The sequence below is a fragment of the Saccostrea cucullata genome, unplaced genomic scaffold (genome assembly GCF_032062105.1).
Source record: "Saccostrea cucullata isolate Sc308-1 unplaced genomic scaffold, CSIRO_AGI_Scuc_v1 ctg12362, whole genome shotgun sequence".
Taxonomy (NCBI): Eukaryota; Metazoa; Mollusca; class Bivalvia; order Ostreida; family Ostreidae; genus Saccostrea; species Saccostrea cuccullata.
In genome coordinates this window covers 2,501-19,303 of record NW_026922305.1, presented here as the reverse complement: position 1 = coordinate 19,303, position 16,803 = coordinate 2,501, and the positions used below count along the sequence as shown (strand labels likewise).

The following is a 16,803-nucleotide window of genomic DNA, read 5'->3' as shown; positions in this document are numbered from 1 at the left end:
ATAAGATTAAAGACTGTAAAGTGTTTGGACATATTCCTAATGAGCTGGAGAATAGGGGATACTTCAATGTGTTCTATGATTTCTCTGTGGAGAAGGTCAGTATCATTTAGATCAGTAGATCATGTTCAGAAATGCATGTTAATAGAGAAGAAACACCAATATTTAAGATCCTTTTTGATTTTCAAATTGTGTAATAAGAAAATAAATGCGTTTTAAATGGGAAAAAAAATATTCAAAAAAATTTTGTTTAAATAAAACTTAAAAGTAATGATCAAGGGATCAAGGAAATATCTTTCAAGGTATTTTTATATCCCCCGCAAACGAAGTTTGGGGGGGTATATAGGAATCACCTTGTCCGTCTGACTGTGAAAACGTGTCCGGTCCATATCTTTCTTAAGGAGGGACATTAGAATCTACTACTCCACACAAAGATTGCCCATGACCTAAGGGTGTGTCTTGACCTTGACACTAGGTCATTTGAGGAAGTTCAAGGTCACTGGAAGAAAAAATTCATAATTCGTATCCGGTCCATATCTTTCTTATGGATAAACTTGGTAGGTTCTAATTTCACACAAAGATTGCTTATAACCTAAGAGTGTGTCATGACCTAGACCCAAGGTCATTTGGGGAAGTTCAAGGTCACTGGAAGAAAAATTTCATAATTTTTGTCCGGTCCATACCTTTCTTATGGATAAACTTGGTAGGTTCTCATTTCACACAAAGATTGCTCATGACCTAAGGATGTGTCATGACCTTGGGTCAAGGTCATTTGGGGAAGTTCAAGGTCACTGGAAGAAAAATTTTATAATTTGTGTCCGGTCTATATCTTTCTTTATTTTTATGACCTGAGGTTGTGTCATGACTTTGAACCAAGGTCATTTATGCAAGTTCAAGGTCACTGACGGAAAAAGTGTATAATTCGTGTCTGGTCCATAGATTTAGTCTATTTTTTTATTAGGCTGTGCCTTCGTTTCATTTATAAAAAATATAATGAGCAATTACATTTGCGTAAAAATGTTTTAGCATTTCTCTCTTCTCTTAGATCCATAAAGTATTCATGATTTAGCACTTCTGAAAAACCCAGCAGGGGGTATTTTGTCCCGTTTGGACAGTTCTAGTTATTGTTTTGTTTAAATACACATTGCATTATTTCCCAGTAATCTAAATCAATCAGTTTTCTCATTTTAATCTAAGCCTGGTTTTCTTGTAGGTGGAGAAGATGTATATTTTGGTGACCCATCTAACAGGAAATGCCCTCATTCTACGGGAAAGGTTAGACAGGGATATAGTGGCTGCCTGTATGGAGGTCCTCAAACTTATGTTCCCAGAGGAGGTATGTTTGTAAATATAAATGGAATGAAATGAATGTAGCAAAAATATGTGTTTTCTTTGTTTCTTCAGTTAGTTACACAAAATCTAATTGATTTTCTATCAAAATAAAATGCAGGGATACAAATTTCACTTTAAAATGTTTTAAATGTACTTGTATATGTCTTAAAAAAAATTCAACATTCAATACTTTATGTTTGCAGACAGTCCCAAAGCCACTGGATTATTTTGTTACAAAATGGACTAAAGAGCTGTTCTCCAAGATGTCCTATAGTTACATACCCATAGGAGTGGATGGGGATGCCTATGATATCATGTCACAGGACGTGGCGTCCAAAATCTACTTCGCTGGAGAGGTAAGTCACAGACATGATTCTTAGTTCTCTGTTGTGTTTTTTACCCTTTAAATCTCCTAAAGAACAGCTAATGTATTGTATTTATAACAGCATTAGTATAATCACAGACTAAATAATTGTCTAAAGGATTAGTCGGCGATAAAATTACATTTTTTCCAAGTAATTAAAACTTAATTTCACTCATTCTGGAAAACAGAATTAAAAAAAAAAACAACATTTTTTTTATCTTATCAACTTACGTTTTGGTGTTAATGATATACTGAGGGTACATTGTTGTGTATTGCAGGCTACAAATCGTCAGTTTCCCCAGTCTGTTACGGGAGCGTACATTAGTGGAATACGAGAGGCACACAAAATCTTCTCCACGCTCGTAGAAGACGACACGTGAAACTGACAACATGGACTAGATCATGTTTTAACGAAAGTTACTTAAGTTCCTAAATGGCAGTGAAATTGACAGTCTCCATTGACAATTGACGGTCAGCAAAGGTTCGTAATATGTACTACCTCAGCACTTGCCAAGAGTGAATGTTGATGGACTTGGGAAGATAAATACAAACCTTAACTTGATAAAAGACTTTCATATGAGAGAAATAATACAAGATGACCCTTTTCATCTTCTTGTAATTGTCATCCAAAAAAAACAAACACACAAAAACAGCAACATGCTCTTTTGTAAAAATTTAAATGCTAAGGTTTGATGTCTGTGAAATAATTTTGTATTTAACATTTTTATGGAGAAAATCTTCACCATTTGTTCATGTACTCTTATGTATAAAAATTTTAGGTGTCATTGATCATTAATCAACAATTGCAAATGACAAACAAAAAAGGTCTGAATAATCAGTTCATTTATGACAGATTTTCTTATGTTTCATTTACATGTAAATAACTCATCATTCAGTTGTCATCTCTCATTTTGTATTATTGAACATACATGTATCTCTCAAATATCCATAACTTGTTGTACAAATTGCATATAGTATTTTAAAATACATGTATATCAATGTAGTTACAAAGTCTTCATATCAGCATCTGTTCTAACAAATGTTATTATTGAATTGTAGAATTCAATGCCAAAATTAAACTAAAAATATGAATTAATAAGATGTGTTTGTGAATTAATTTGACTATAGATGACAATTACTCAGAGTTTTAGTTGACACAAACAAGTAGTTTAGCTCACCTTAGCTAAAGCTCAACTGAGCTTTCCTAATCACCCATTGTCCTTCCGTCCATCTTTAAACTTTTCACAATTTCATCTTCTTCTTGAGTACTACTGAGCCAATTTTAACCAAATTTGTTACAAAGCATTTATTGGGGAAAGTAGAGTTTAAACTCCCCAAGTCCTCTTCCAAGGGGAGATAAACAAGAAAAGACAAAAATAGGGTGGGGTCATTAAAAAATCTTCTCAAGAACCACTGGGCCAGAAAAACTGAAACTTATGTGGAAGCATCCTAGGTTAATGTAGATTCTAAATTGTTAAACTCATGACCCCCCACCCCCCAGGGGTAGGGCGGGGCCACAAAAGGAAACCTAAGTTTTACATTGAAATGTGTAGGAAAAGTCTTCTGAAGAACCACTGGGCCAGAAAAGCTGAAACTTAAGTGGAAGCATCCCGAGTTGTGTAGATTCTAAATTGTTCCAATAATGTTCCACAAGAGCCACAATAGGGAATCCAGGTTTTACCTTGAAATATATGGATAAAAATTTTAACAATCTTCTTCTCAAGAACCACTGGACAAGAAAAGCTGACATATGTCAAAACATCCATAGGTAGTGTATATTTTCGAAAATTGTCCAAATTATGATCCCTGGGGTAGGGTCACAATAGATATTACAAGAGTCACAGTAGGTGTTACAAAGGGGAAATCTGGTGAAGAACAGCATGGCCAAAGCTACTCAAGTAAGCGTTGTGGACCACGGGCCTATTGTTTCATTTAACTAAAGTATAAAAGACATCCTTTAAATTTGTACTAACAACCATATGTATAATAAAAAGAACAGGAAAGGTTTATTGAAAAAGTTTGTTCAGGTTTACTCTGAATATAAAGCGCTTTATTGTTTGAAACATTGGGGATGACAAAGTGAAGTTAGAACTGGCATGTACAAGCAAGCTACTAAATTGTCGCCGATTACCAAAAAACTATTTTGTTGATCCTTGTCTGCTTTTTTGTGCAGTGGGCAAAACGTCTTATGAAAGATTGGGGGGGGGGCTCAAAATCCAAGTACGGAACATGTACTCGCGTCCTTCGAAACATGCCATATAAACAGATGTCCCATGTCGCAGTAGATGGCTGGCACGAAAAATTTATTTTTCGAAGGAACGTGAAACAAAACCAAATAATATGGTAAAATTGCGCAATTTTCATATCTTGCATCGTTATGCTTAGACCCTGAACCTTATCAAACTGTTTTATGTATCAGCTGGTCAAATAAATCATGGAAAGGATTTTCAGAAAAGGAAATAAAAAGGATTATAAATCTCTGACATTTCCCTGAATCAAGATATTTACAACATTTTTAGATCTTCTATTTTTTCATTGTTTGTTTGTCGGACCCAAGAACCAAACTGTCTGCCTGAAGCCGAAGGCAGACAGTTTGCTTCGAGGGTCGACAAAACGCATTTGAAGCCGAAGGGTCGACAAAACGCATTTGAAGCCGAAGGCAGACAGCTTGTTCGAGGGTCTACAAAATGCATTTTGCCCGAGAACTCTGTCAATAAATGTTTTGTTATACCTTTCATTTTATTTTAATTTTTGACATACACATGTCTTTTATACTGTCGTCCGTGATGTAACATCAGGTCCGTCACTGTTGAACGCCAACGAATGAAATTGAGTTTATGCTTCGCCCATTCTGTGACGTAAGCGGTCCAACATCTCATCGACCGGTCCAACATCTCACTCAGCGGTCAAACATTGATTTTTTTATGCCCACTCAGCAAAACATTAGAAATGTTAGACTTTTTATTGTATAGATTTGTATAGGAACAAATTTTTAAAGGTAAAGCAATTATAATTGTTCCCGTTTTACCCTTTTCTACGCTCCAGTACTCACCCCCTTTTTAAAACGAAATACTAGTATTACTAATATTACGAATAATCAATTTGAAATTACTAGCTATCAATTTGAAGGAAAATAAACATTCATCTTGAATTTACAAATTATTTCAAATTACAAATTTCTTGTAATAAATTAATAAATTCTACATATATTTGTTAATAGTTTATTACCAAACAATTTGTAATCGGTTTGTGTCTTTTTCCATAATCTTTTTAATCGGACATTGAGGGGATGTGGAAATATCTGGAACCTTCCTTAACTAAATGACATTTTGATTTCTTAAGATAAATATTTTACGTGTATACATGTCCATATTCAGGGTTATCATGTGGTGGATAGGAGTGCGAGGACGGGGCTACGAGCAATACACCTCTATTTTGCCCGTTTTTTCTGACTTTTGTTTTGGTATTGTTTAATACATTTTAATTCATTTCTTCAAATTTCATAAAACATTCCTAAGATAGACGAGCAAAGAAGAATTGTTAGAAAAATAAATATTGAAAAAAATGCTTCAATTGAAAGAGAACATAGATTTATTTTAATGATATTTATGATCAACTGCTTATAGATCCTTGTCTGTCCCCAGATACACCCCACCAAAATTTCTGGATCCACCTCTCATCTTGGTGTTGCAGTGATTCTTTTCAAATGTCAATCCATTAACTTTTTTCCCCAGTTATAGTGTTAACTCCTGTTACTTTTTTAACAATCTTGAGGCAATACTATTAGTAGTAATTTCGTCACTGACCAACCGAACCAAATTCGCGTGGGGTCAAACCTGGTTTATGAGGAAACATAAAATATGTGTTAAAATGTATTGTCCAACAAGATTAAACAGAGAAGAAGAAAGTTTTGTTCCTAACATTTCTATCCTTGGAAAAAACCCTTCTAATTACAGGCCAGCTGTAATGATATCATCTTCTGTCAATTCACACTTCTCAAATAGCTGTGTAATGATATGTAATCAGTAATCATTTAGGAATATGTCCCTTTTCAATATACTTGAAAAGTCGCATAGCCTCCAGTTTCGAAAAATTAAACTCTTTCTGCAGATCTTCAACACTTAGTCCCGCTAATATTTCACCATCCACCATTTCTTCCTCAAACCTTTCAACGTATTTATTCAAACGCAAACGGCATAAAACCTCTCCGATATCTTGTATACTTTTCTCTTCAATATCGAATGCGTTTGTGGTGTTTGTTACTAATGGCTTTTTACAGTGTTCAGGTTCGTCCGCACATGACGTTGAATGCCCCCTTTCACGAGCAGGAGGCGTAGTGTCTTTAGGAGTCGGGGCACCTGTATTTGGTAAGGATCTACTCCGTACGTTAGGCTTTTCCACAGGTCTAGGAGGAGGAGGGGTCTCATCGGGTTTACTGATCACAACAGGTTTTGAAGGAGTTGTATTTTCATCAGGGTTTTCCATTGGTTCATACATGTCCCCTTCCTCGTCGTCTGCATCATCCTGTCCAGCAACCAATGGTTTCACTTGACACAACCTATCGTTGACGTAACTTGGCGTTCCCGCCGCTGCCGCTACCCGATATGTGTCGACCTCTTCCATTGGCTGTTCCATGACCTCGTAATCCTCCCCATCATCATCATCTCCTTCCTGTCTTGCTTTCTTGAGCGACTGCCCTCTGACAGGAATTGAAGGAGGGGGGTGGCTCACAGTAGTCTCGTTTTGGTAAGTTTGGAGAACGTCTTTAAGTTCATCTGCATCGGGTTTTAGAATCTTGATTGCTGTAAAAACGAACAGAAAAACGTACCCAACAATAACATTTCACTTAAATAATAGAAGATACAGAAGCAAACAGTTATAACAACATAAATATGTTTAAGTCAAGTGCTATACTAGAATTTCACTGAGTATTCGGGATTTATTGTAAAAAGTTGGGCATATTAAAAGGATGTTACCTAAATTGCATTGACTTTCAGAAAACACAGTGTTTTTGTTGACGTAACCCTCTAGCTTCTTGAGGTATTTATCGTACTCCTTCTTTGTTCGGTCAGTAAAACCTTGAATCGGGGCCACTGAGATTAGTGGACACAGGCTAAAACTGGACGGATGTTTGGTTATCTTGCCTATAATAGAAAAAAACGATTTTCAAAAAAATTAATTTAATTCAGTCAGTATTATCACAACATCAGAGTTCCTTTGTCAGTCAATTGCCATGGAACCCCAGACAAATTTCACTTTATATTTTGGGGGCCGACAGCAGCTTTTTTTAGTACAATTCTCAGTTAACCTTGGACTTTCAGTAAGGCGTGGTATTCTCGACGTCACATAATTAGCGTCTGAAATTTACACAGCTTTTATTCACTGTTGAAATATACATGTCGTCTCATCGTTGTCAACAATTTGAAGTTCTTGATATTATTTAATTTCTTAACCTGTGAGAATCTATTCGCCATTTGACCGACGCTAACTTCGTAGCACCGAGAATGCCAGTCTTACTGAAACTTCAAGGTTAACTGAGAATTGTACTATCGTTCAGACAATGAGGTACACGTGTAATTTAGGCGTGAATTTGCTGTTTACATTTTCTGAGAAGCAAGCCCCCTCCCCCCCAAAAAAAGCGAACGAAATTTGTCAGGGGTCCCGAGACAACTAGTTGATATAGGACCCCTGACATTAATGCCCAGAAGTACATTCTCTTACTCTTTTTTAAATTTTGTCATGTACAAACGGCCCTCAAAACACACTTCACCTATGGTATACTGGAAGAGATCTTCATATATTTTAGTCTCTGTGATGTACATGTATAAATATATATGGCACACCGGTTTTTAAAGAAAATGACTTGTTATTGTTATATGACAGAGTAATAAAACAAGCCGTCTTGACATTACCTTCCGTGATAAAATTCCCTTGTATGAAAACTTCCTCGTACACGTGCGTAATAAGAAGCTGATAGGGCGTCCCTTCCCTGTTTCTGCCCTCGGAGGGAATCTCCTGAGACTCGGAGAACTGTATAAGTACAGGTAACGGGTACGTGTCCAAGATCTCAGCCAGTGTGTGGTCAGCTGTAATCAGAATTCAACAGGAAGTCAATAACAAAGGTAGCACCCAAGGCTTTTCTTATTCACGGAAGGAATGTCATAAACTTTTTATGATTTTAAATTAAAAAAAAATATTTTAAGAATACGTATATTGAGTTTTCTTACTAAGGAAGTAGTGATTAGTAAACAGAATCTAGAGTGAAGGGACGATACCTCGGTATTAGACTGAGGTAAAAAAGATCAGTAGCTTCAATCTCTAGGTTTTGACAGACGGAGCCCCCTCCCCAGCCATTCCATCCCAAACGAATTACATGTAACATTACTAAGTAATGGAATTAAAAGATTTATTTCAAACCCCTGCCAGTTATTTGCTTAGTATCTATAAGTATTCCTAATTTAAAAAAAGAATAGTCGTGTACCCCTCCCTTTTTTTGATGTGAATACCCCCCCCCCCCCCATTCATTAAGAAAGGTTAATACAAGTCCAGTGAATGACAAGTTAAGGTCATTTCTTTATGAATTACTATTGAGAAATTAATTACCTTTATTCTTGGTGGAAATTGATTTGATGACGTTGAATTTATATTTCGCGTTGACAGGAATGCTGATGTAATTCCGCCTCGTCTTGGGGTCCTGCGCTAGGGCTCTTTTGACACTTTGGAATTTGTTGTATCGTATTATCTGTCAAAGTGAAATATACATTAAAATGATATAAAATTGGCTAAAATGCTCACAGAATTTGAAAAAGAAATCTTCATGTATAACCTATACATAATTAAAGCATATATGCAGTTTGGAGAAAACTTCGTCAGAAATGGTCAGTTGAATTAAATTTTCTTATCTAATTAAATTGAGAGTTATCTCTCTTATCAGAGGGTCAGTGAACCTTAATAAATAAAAATGACTGTGGAATTGTGTGAAATCACAGGACTTCGGACCACTTTATTCCTACTGATATCTTAAGGGAACAAAAAATTTAATTATTGCTTCCCCTTGTGTAAGTCGGATGAAAGCTACGTAAAGGTTTATGCGTTTTAAATTATATTAAAAAAAAAAAAACAAGAGGCCCATGGGCCACATCGCTCACCTGAGAAGCTTTGACCATTCTGTTCTTTACCAGATTTCCCCCTTGTTATACATAATGCATCCCCACCCTACCCCACTGATCATAATTTAGACATTTTGAAATCTACACTACCCCATGATCCTTCCATGGGCACATATATATGTTTCAGCTTTTTTGGCCCAGTGGTTCCTGAGAAGAAGATTTTCAAAGATTTTTCCCATATATTTCTATGTTAAACTTTGATTCCCTATAATGGCCCCGCCCTTCCCCCGGGGGTCATGATTCCTACAATTTAGAATTTACACTACCCCAGAATGCTTCCACATAAGCTTCACTTTTTCTGGCCCAGTGGTTCTTGAGAAGAAGATTTTCAAAGATTTTCCCTATATATTTCTATATAAAACTCTAATTCCCCATTGTGGCCCCGCCCTTCCCCCGGGGGTCATTATTCGAACAATTTAGAATCTACATTATACTAGGATGCTTCCACATAAGTTTCAGCTTTTCTGGCCCAGTGGTTCTTGAGAAGAAGATTTTCAAAGATTTTTCTTATATATTTCTATGTAAAACTTTGATACCCTATTGTGGCCCCGCCCTTCCCCTGGGGGTCATGATTTGAACAATTTAGAATTTACACTATACCAGGATGCTTCCACATAAGTTTCAGCTTTTCTGGCCCAGTGGTTCTTGAGAAGAAAATTTTCAAAGATTTTTCCTATATATTTCTATATAAAACTTTGATTCCCCATTGTGGCCCCGCCCTTCCCCCGGGGGTCATTATTTGAACAATTTAGAATCTACATTATACCAGGATGCTTCCACATAAGTTTCAGCTTTTCTGGCCCAGTGGTTCTTGAGAAGAAGATTTTCAAAGATTTTTCCTATATATTTCTATATAAAACTTTGATTCCCCATTGTGACCCCGCCCTTCCCCCGGGGGTCATGATGTGAACAATTTAGAATCTACACTACCCCAGGATGCTTCCACATAAGTTTCAGCTTTACTGGCCCAGTGGTTCTTGAGAAGAAGATTTTTTTAATGACCCCACCCTATTTTTGTCTTTCCTTGATTATCTCCCCTTGCGAGGGGATATGTCCCTTCATTTTAACAATTTAAATTCCCCTTCACCCAAGGATGCTTTGTACCAAGTTTGGTCAAAATTGGCCCAGTGGTTCTGGAGAAGAAGTCGAAAATGTGAAAAGTTTACAGACGGACAGACAGACGGACAGACAGACGGACGGACGGACGGACAGACAGACGGACGGACGACAGACAAAATGTGATCAGAAAAGCTCACTTGAGCCTTTGGCTCAGGTGAGCTAATAAAAAGGGTTCAAAAGCAGATTATTGCCAAACTCCAGCTGAATACTAGCGCATGTATAATTATACAATTTCCATTTTTTAATTTTCTTAGTTCCTGTTTTAATTTTACCTCTTGAAACACAAAATTAATGTAAGAGTTTTTGTTACATTTTGCACGAATCACATTGTCAGTGCTCGCGTACAAGTACATGTGGGCCAATATGTTTGAAAATAAACTTATTATAAGCAGTTTTTCCTACATCCATTACCATGGTTAACCATTTAAGAGCTTAATGATACTAATGCAGGGGGATTCTCAGTGGACTACAAGTACTATCTTACGGTGTCACTGGGCGTGTCGTCAAACTCCGTTGTTCCATTGTGTCCTCCAACAACGACCACCAGCATTGGTAAACACTGCCGGTACTTTTGGTAGAATTCCGGAAGACTTATCTCGTCCTCCGGGTTAAAGAGACATCTGTCGAACTCCATGGATCAGCTGTTTAGAAAATTAAATTTTAAAAATAGTTTTGCTTTGATTACTCTAGATCAATGTGTAAAAAATGATTTTTTTGTTCTTTCTATTATCTTCCAATAATTTGTTTTCAATACAAGAATTAGCTCGAGTTTGGCCCATTTGCAAGTAGAGAGAGTTACAAGCAGCCTCAAAAGAATAGTAGCAAAACTATAAGAATACTCGGTCCGCACAAGATTCATTAGTATTGGAACTTTTAAAAAAATGGACCTTAAGATAAGGGTCATGATGAAAAGTGATGTCAAGGTCACTGGGAAAGTTCAGAAATTTGTGTCACAGTTGAATAACTCTGACCGATTCGTATGAGTGCATCAAGTTCAATGAAAATATATTGAAGAGTGTTTCTAAAACAAGATAAATGGTAAAGTCAAACGTCATTGGGGAGGTCAAGATAAAAAAAAATGAACTCAGTTGATGCGAAATAATGAAAGATAAGATCATACATTACAAAACAGATGAATAGCTCTCAAATACGTATATGTATCAATGTATGTGTTTAGATAAAACTATCTTGAATAGTTTATTTAAACTGCACTAAATACAAAATTAAAAATTTAGGTCAAGGTCATGAAGAAGGGCAGACCTTAAAAATTGATGCACCAATATGTATTGGCAAATGACGTATTAGAAGAAATACACGTGTATTGAATAGTTTCTTTGAAACCGCTCGATCACAATTTAAGAATAGTTATAATATCAAGATCGCAGAGGTCAAGGTCAAAACATTTTGATGCTGCTTCATAGCTCTCAACAATATGTATCAGCAACTTAATTCAATAAATCCTAACCAGTTTCACTGGCACCGAGCGAACATAAATAAAAAAAATAGTAATATCAAGGTCGTAGACAAGGTCAAGGTCAATGTTTTGACGGATTTCATACAGATTATAAAGTTTAAAAAATATAAATTGAATAGTTCTTTGAAACTGAACTAAACGCAAATTAAAGTGGATTTAATTATGCTCAGATTGTTACCAACGATCTTCTTTAGACATAGCTGCAGATCTGCAGCTACTTTAGACAGCACTTACGGGGATAAAATTATTATGTTAACTTTTGTTTTCCGATTTCATAGTATATAGATTTAGTTGTTCATAAGAAAATGACCCAATGCCCAATGATGATGAATAATCACGAGTGGCAGTTTTGTAGTCACGATGCTCTCTCTCTCTCTTATTATGTTCCCCAAACGAAGTTGGGGAACATATTGTTAAGGTCTTCCGTCTTCACGGAAGACCTTATAGTGATTCTACTGTTTCTTATTATTATTATTATTATTCTTTTTATTATTTTTTTGACTTTTTAATTTTGTGCACGCGATTTCTCGAAGACTACTGGATGAAATGACGTGAAATTTTCAGAAATGATGTGTCGTAACATGAATTTTATATATCCGGGAGATTTTTTGGGAATTCGCTTCCGGTGCCAAGTTACGGACAATTTCCTGAAATTAAAATGACATTTTGTCCGCGATTAAACTCCAAAACGGTAAAAGATATCAACATGAAACTTTCAAGGATTATAGATCGTGATATATACCATCCAGGACGCGACTCTTCGTTCGTCGTCGGTACTTCCTGTCGTTAGGAGAAGCGAATTGAAAAACACGCATTTTCTAACTTTTTTGTTTTTCAATATTTTTTATTAATTTTTGGAATGATAATAGAGACTCTTTGATTGATGCTTACTATATAAGTTGTTTGGACATTGATATGTCTGAACTCTAGATATTAACATTTGAAAATCTGAAGCGGGACCAAGATGGCGGCTCTCTCTGTCAACTCCGCCATTTCGCGAGTAGGGGTTTATGGAGGCAGCTGAGCGTTTGATTAAACGATTCTGACATAAGGATACATGAAATGTAAAAAAAACTACTTCGACTTTCACGTAGTAGTGAAATGGTTGGAGGAGTTACCTCCCGTTACTTGTTTATATTATAATAGATAATCAATGTAAATATTGTAATTAATTGGTCAATTGACAAAAGAATTATACAAGTAATATTGATAAATGATGTTCTGTGAGAAAATAATAATAGTGTTGCCAAAAGAAAGGCAGTCTGTAGTATTTTATCAATATGATATCTGATAACTTATGATCATTGATTAAGTTGAGGTACAAGGGGGCAGTACAGCCAATTGTCTTGTGTCTTCACTTTGGTACAGAAACCAATTAGTGTTTCGATCAAATCGATTTGTGCAAAGTTGCCGTAGTCAGTGACTAGTTAAAATATAGCTGTGTGACGTTAGCTATAGGTTTGTCATTAGGACAGAGAAGCTCTCACAAAGTTAAATACTGTGTAAGTATATTGTAGCTACTTGGCTAGAGTTATATAGGCAACTTGGTAAGCAGTAAGACACCAGGCAGGTGTTAAAGGCTAAATCAAGAGGCACCAGGCAGGTGGCTGTTGACTTACATAGTCAGTTGTATGGTGAGGCAATTGTCATATGGCACCAGGCAGGTGACGGTATTAACTGAAGATATATAAGTGTTCAAAGCACTTAGGTCATTTGATTTAAAGACACCAGGCAGGTGTCATATTATTATCTGTAAATATTGCATTCAATCATATCCCCAGTAAAACTCGGTAATCCGAGCACGGACCTACTGACCGCTAAGGTCCGACACGTTACAGTAGTAAGTTGCAATTGAGTGTCAATCTTAAAACTTAATTTCCGTTTCACTGCTTTAGTGTAACTGGGCTAGATACAATATGTAATGTGTATAATGTGTTACATATACTCTCTTAACGTCGAAATAAAATAAAGGCGCTAAGAATGTTTTATTTTTAAAATTTAATTGAAGCTATGATACCTATTTAATAGATCAGTCCAAAGGAAAGGCGCGAATATTTACTCGTGGCGTTTGGCGCGAAACTATGAATGCTTTTTATAATTCTTAGACAGGTGAACTGTTGCAAAAGTATACACAAGTATGTTAAGAGCAGTACTCCCAATAGCTTAATGGTTAGCGCGTTGAGGATAAAAAAGTAAAAAAAAAAAAAAGCGCATTCACGTTGGCGACATGGGCTCAATCCTCCTTGTGACCAAAATTTTGAATCTCTTTTCAGCTCGATTTTACGTGGGTTTCTTTTCCTAAAACGGACGGAAGACCTCTCGTTGCTCGCAACGAGATCGTATCTAGTTTTTACTCTGTTTCTTATTAAGGTCCTTCGTTTCAGACGGAAGACCTTATAGAGATTCTACTGTTTTTTCTTTTTATTATTATTAAGGTCTTCCGTTTCAGACGGAAGACCTTATAGTGATTCTACTGTTTCTTTTTATTATTAAGGTCTTCCGTCTTCACGGAAGACCTTATAGTGATTCTATTGTTTCTTATTATTATTATTATTATTATTATTATTATTATTATTATTTTTCCGTACACTGAATTTTGTGCACGCGATTTCTTGAAGACTACTGGGTGGATTTTCATGAAATTTACAGAAATTATGTGTTGTTATCTGAAGTTATTTTTTCCGAGAGATTTTTTGAAAATTCTCTTCTGGTGCCAAGTTACGGGACATTTTCTGAATTTAAAATGACATTTTGTCTACGGTTAATCTCAAGAACGGTAGAAGATATCAACATGAAACTTTCAGGGATTATAGATCGTGATATTCACTATCCAGGACGCGACCTTTCGTTCGTCGTCAATACTTCCTGTCGTTAGGAGATGCAAATTTAAAAAAGTGCATTTTCTAACTTTTTTGTTCTTCAATATTTTTCATTTATTTTTGGAATATTAATAGTGACCTTTCCATTGATGCTTACTATATAAGTTGTTTTAGTATTGGTTAATCTGAACTCTAGATATTAATATTTGAAAATCTGAAGCGGGCCCAAGATGGCGGCTGTCTCTGTCTACTCCGCCATTTCGCGAGTAGGGGTTTATGGAGGCAGCTGAGCGTTTGATTGAACCATTCTGACATAAGGATACATGAAATGTGAAAAATTACCTGGACTTTCACGTAGTAGTACGTTGCAATTGAGTTTCAATCTTGAAACTTAATTTCCGTTTCACTGCTTTAGTGTAACTGGGCCAAATACGATATGTAATGTGTACAATGTGTTAAATATACTTTCTTAACGTCGAAATAAAATAAAGGCTATAAGAACGTTTTATTTATTTAATTTCATTGAAGCTATCACACCTATTTCATAGATCAGTCCAAAGAAAAGGCACGAATATTTACTCGTGGCGTTTAGCGCGAAATTATGAATAGTGGTCCGCCTTTTATAATTCTTAGACAAATGTACTGTTGCAAAAGTATACAAAAGTATATTTAGAGCAGTGCTCCAAATTATAGCATAATGGTATGCGCGTTAGCAATAAAAGAGAAAAAAAAGTGCATTCACGTTGGCGACCCGAGTTCAATCCTCCTTGTGACCAAAATTTTGAATCACTTTTCAGCTTAATTTTACGAGGTTTTTTTTCTGAATCGGACGGAAGACCTCTCGTTGCTCGCAACGAGATCGTATCTAGTTATTATTATTATTTTTTTTTTCCCCTTTTGTTTTTGACGATTTCTCAGAGATGACTGGACGGATTCAGGTGAAATTTTCAGAGATGATAGACAGTCAAAATATCTTTCAAATGCAGTTTTCAGTTTTTCAAAATTCACTTCCGGTCGTCAGATATGTCCGATTTCCGGTTTTTTCGAAAAAAGTTTTGTCCGAGTCATATCTCAGAAACGGTAAGAGATGAAGACACCAAACTTATATGAGTAATAGATCTTGATAAGTAGACAAAACCAATCGGGTTAAGATCGTCCGTCGTCACTTCCGGTCGTCACAGGAAGTGATCAAAGAAATGGAAAATTTCAACTTTTCTTTTATGAAACTTTTTTGGCCTCATATTCTAGCATCTTATTTGTAGTTTTGAAATATATCAGTCCCACCGGAAACATAAACGACAACTTCCGGTTATAAGAGAAAAACTGCATATTTTCAGTATTTTTCTTTCCCAAAAATATTTTTCATAGATAAAGTATTTGTAATGATTTTTGGACATGTCATTCAGACTGCAAATGTCTACAGTAACGTCAAATATCTTTGTAAAATTCACTTCCGATCGCGTGATTTCCTTTCCTCAAAATGAGAACTTATCATAGCTAGATCTCGTAAACGGAAAAAGATTAAGACACCAAACTTATACAAATGGTAGATCTTGATGAGTAGGCAAATTCAGTTTTGATAAGATTGTCCGCCGTCACTTCCGGTCGTCACAGGAAGTGTTCTAGAAAATCAAAATTTTCAAATTTTCTTTTATTAAACTTTTTGGGCATGACGTTATACTATCTTATTTGTATTTTTAAAATATATCAGTCCAACCGGAAACAAAAACGTCAACTTCCGGTTTAAAGAGAAAAACTGCATTATTTTAGTATTTTTCTTTCTCCTAAATAATTATTACACATGATATATATGTTACAATTTTTGGATATGTAATTCAGACTGCAAATATCTACAGGAAGGTCAAATATCTTTGTTAAATTCACTTCTGGTTGCGTGATTTTCTGTCCTCAAATTGAGAAGTTATCATAGCTAGATCTCGTAAACAATAAGAGATTAAGACACCAAACTATTTCAAGTGGTAGACCTTGATGAGTAGGCAAAACCAGTTGGGATAACATTGTCCGCCGTCACTTCCGGTTGTCACAGGAAGTGATCAAAGAAATCTAAAAATTCAACTTTTCTTATAGAAAATTTTTGCATCACATTATAGCATCTTATTTGTAGTTTTGAAATATGATAGTATCACCGGAAACAAAATCGACAACTTCTGGCTAAAAGAGAAAAACTACATTATTTGAATATTTTTCTTTCCCATAAATACTTTTTATAGTTAAAGTATTTGTAATGATTTTTGGATATGTTATTCAGACTGCAAATGTCTACAGTAATGTCTAATTTCTCAGTAAAATTCACTTCCTGTCGCGAGACTTCCTGTCCTCAAAATCAGAAGTTATCATTACTACATCTCGTTAACGGTAAGAGATTGAGAAAGCAAACTACTAGGGGTGGTAGACCTTGATGAGTAGACAAATCCTTTGAGTTTAAGATCATCCACCGTCACTTCCGGTTGTCACAGGAAGTGATCAAAGAAATCAAAATTTTAAACTTTTCTTTATGGAATCTTTCTT

General features: G+C 35.6%; 2 protein-coding genes across 2 annotated transcripts; one reads left to right on the top strand and one right to left on the bottom strand.

Moving 5' to 3' along the window:
* Positions 1–6: 6 nt before the first annotated feature.
* LOC134261575 (lysine-specific histone demethylase 1B-like) lies at positions 7–2,721 on the top strand. Its single transcript, XM_062744002.1, has 4 exons — positions 7–95; positions 1,211–1,333; positions 1,533–1,685; positions 1,972–2,721. The coding sequence occupies exons 2-4, from the start codon at positions 1,220–1,222 to the stop codon at positions 2,071–2,073; spliced, it is 369 nt and encodes a 122-aa protein (XP_062599986.1). The 5' UTR covers positions 7–95; positions 1,211–1,219; the 3' UTR covers positions 2,074–2,721.
* A 2,996-nt stretch (positions 2,722–5,717) lies between these two features.
* Positions 5,718–10,727, bottom strand: LOC134261576 (uncharacterized). The gene is made up of 5 exons (XM_062744003.1): positions 10,466–10,727; positions 8,297–8,435; positions 7,606–7,779; positions 6,670–6,837; positions 5,718–6,495 (listed from the first exon to the last, which is right to left on the bottom strand). Exons 1-5 carry the CDS (start codon positions 10,613–10,615, stop codon positions 5,723–5,725), a joined length of 1,404 nt encoding a protein of 467 aa, XP_062599987.1. The 5' UTR covers positions 10,616–10,727; the 3' UTR covers positions 5,718–5,722.
* Between the last annotated feature and the right edge of the window lie 6,076 nt (positions 10,728–16,803).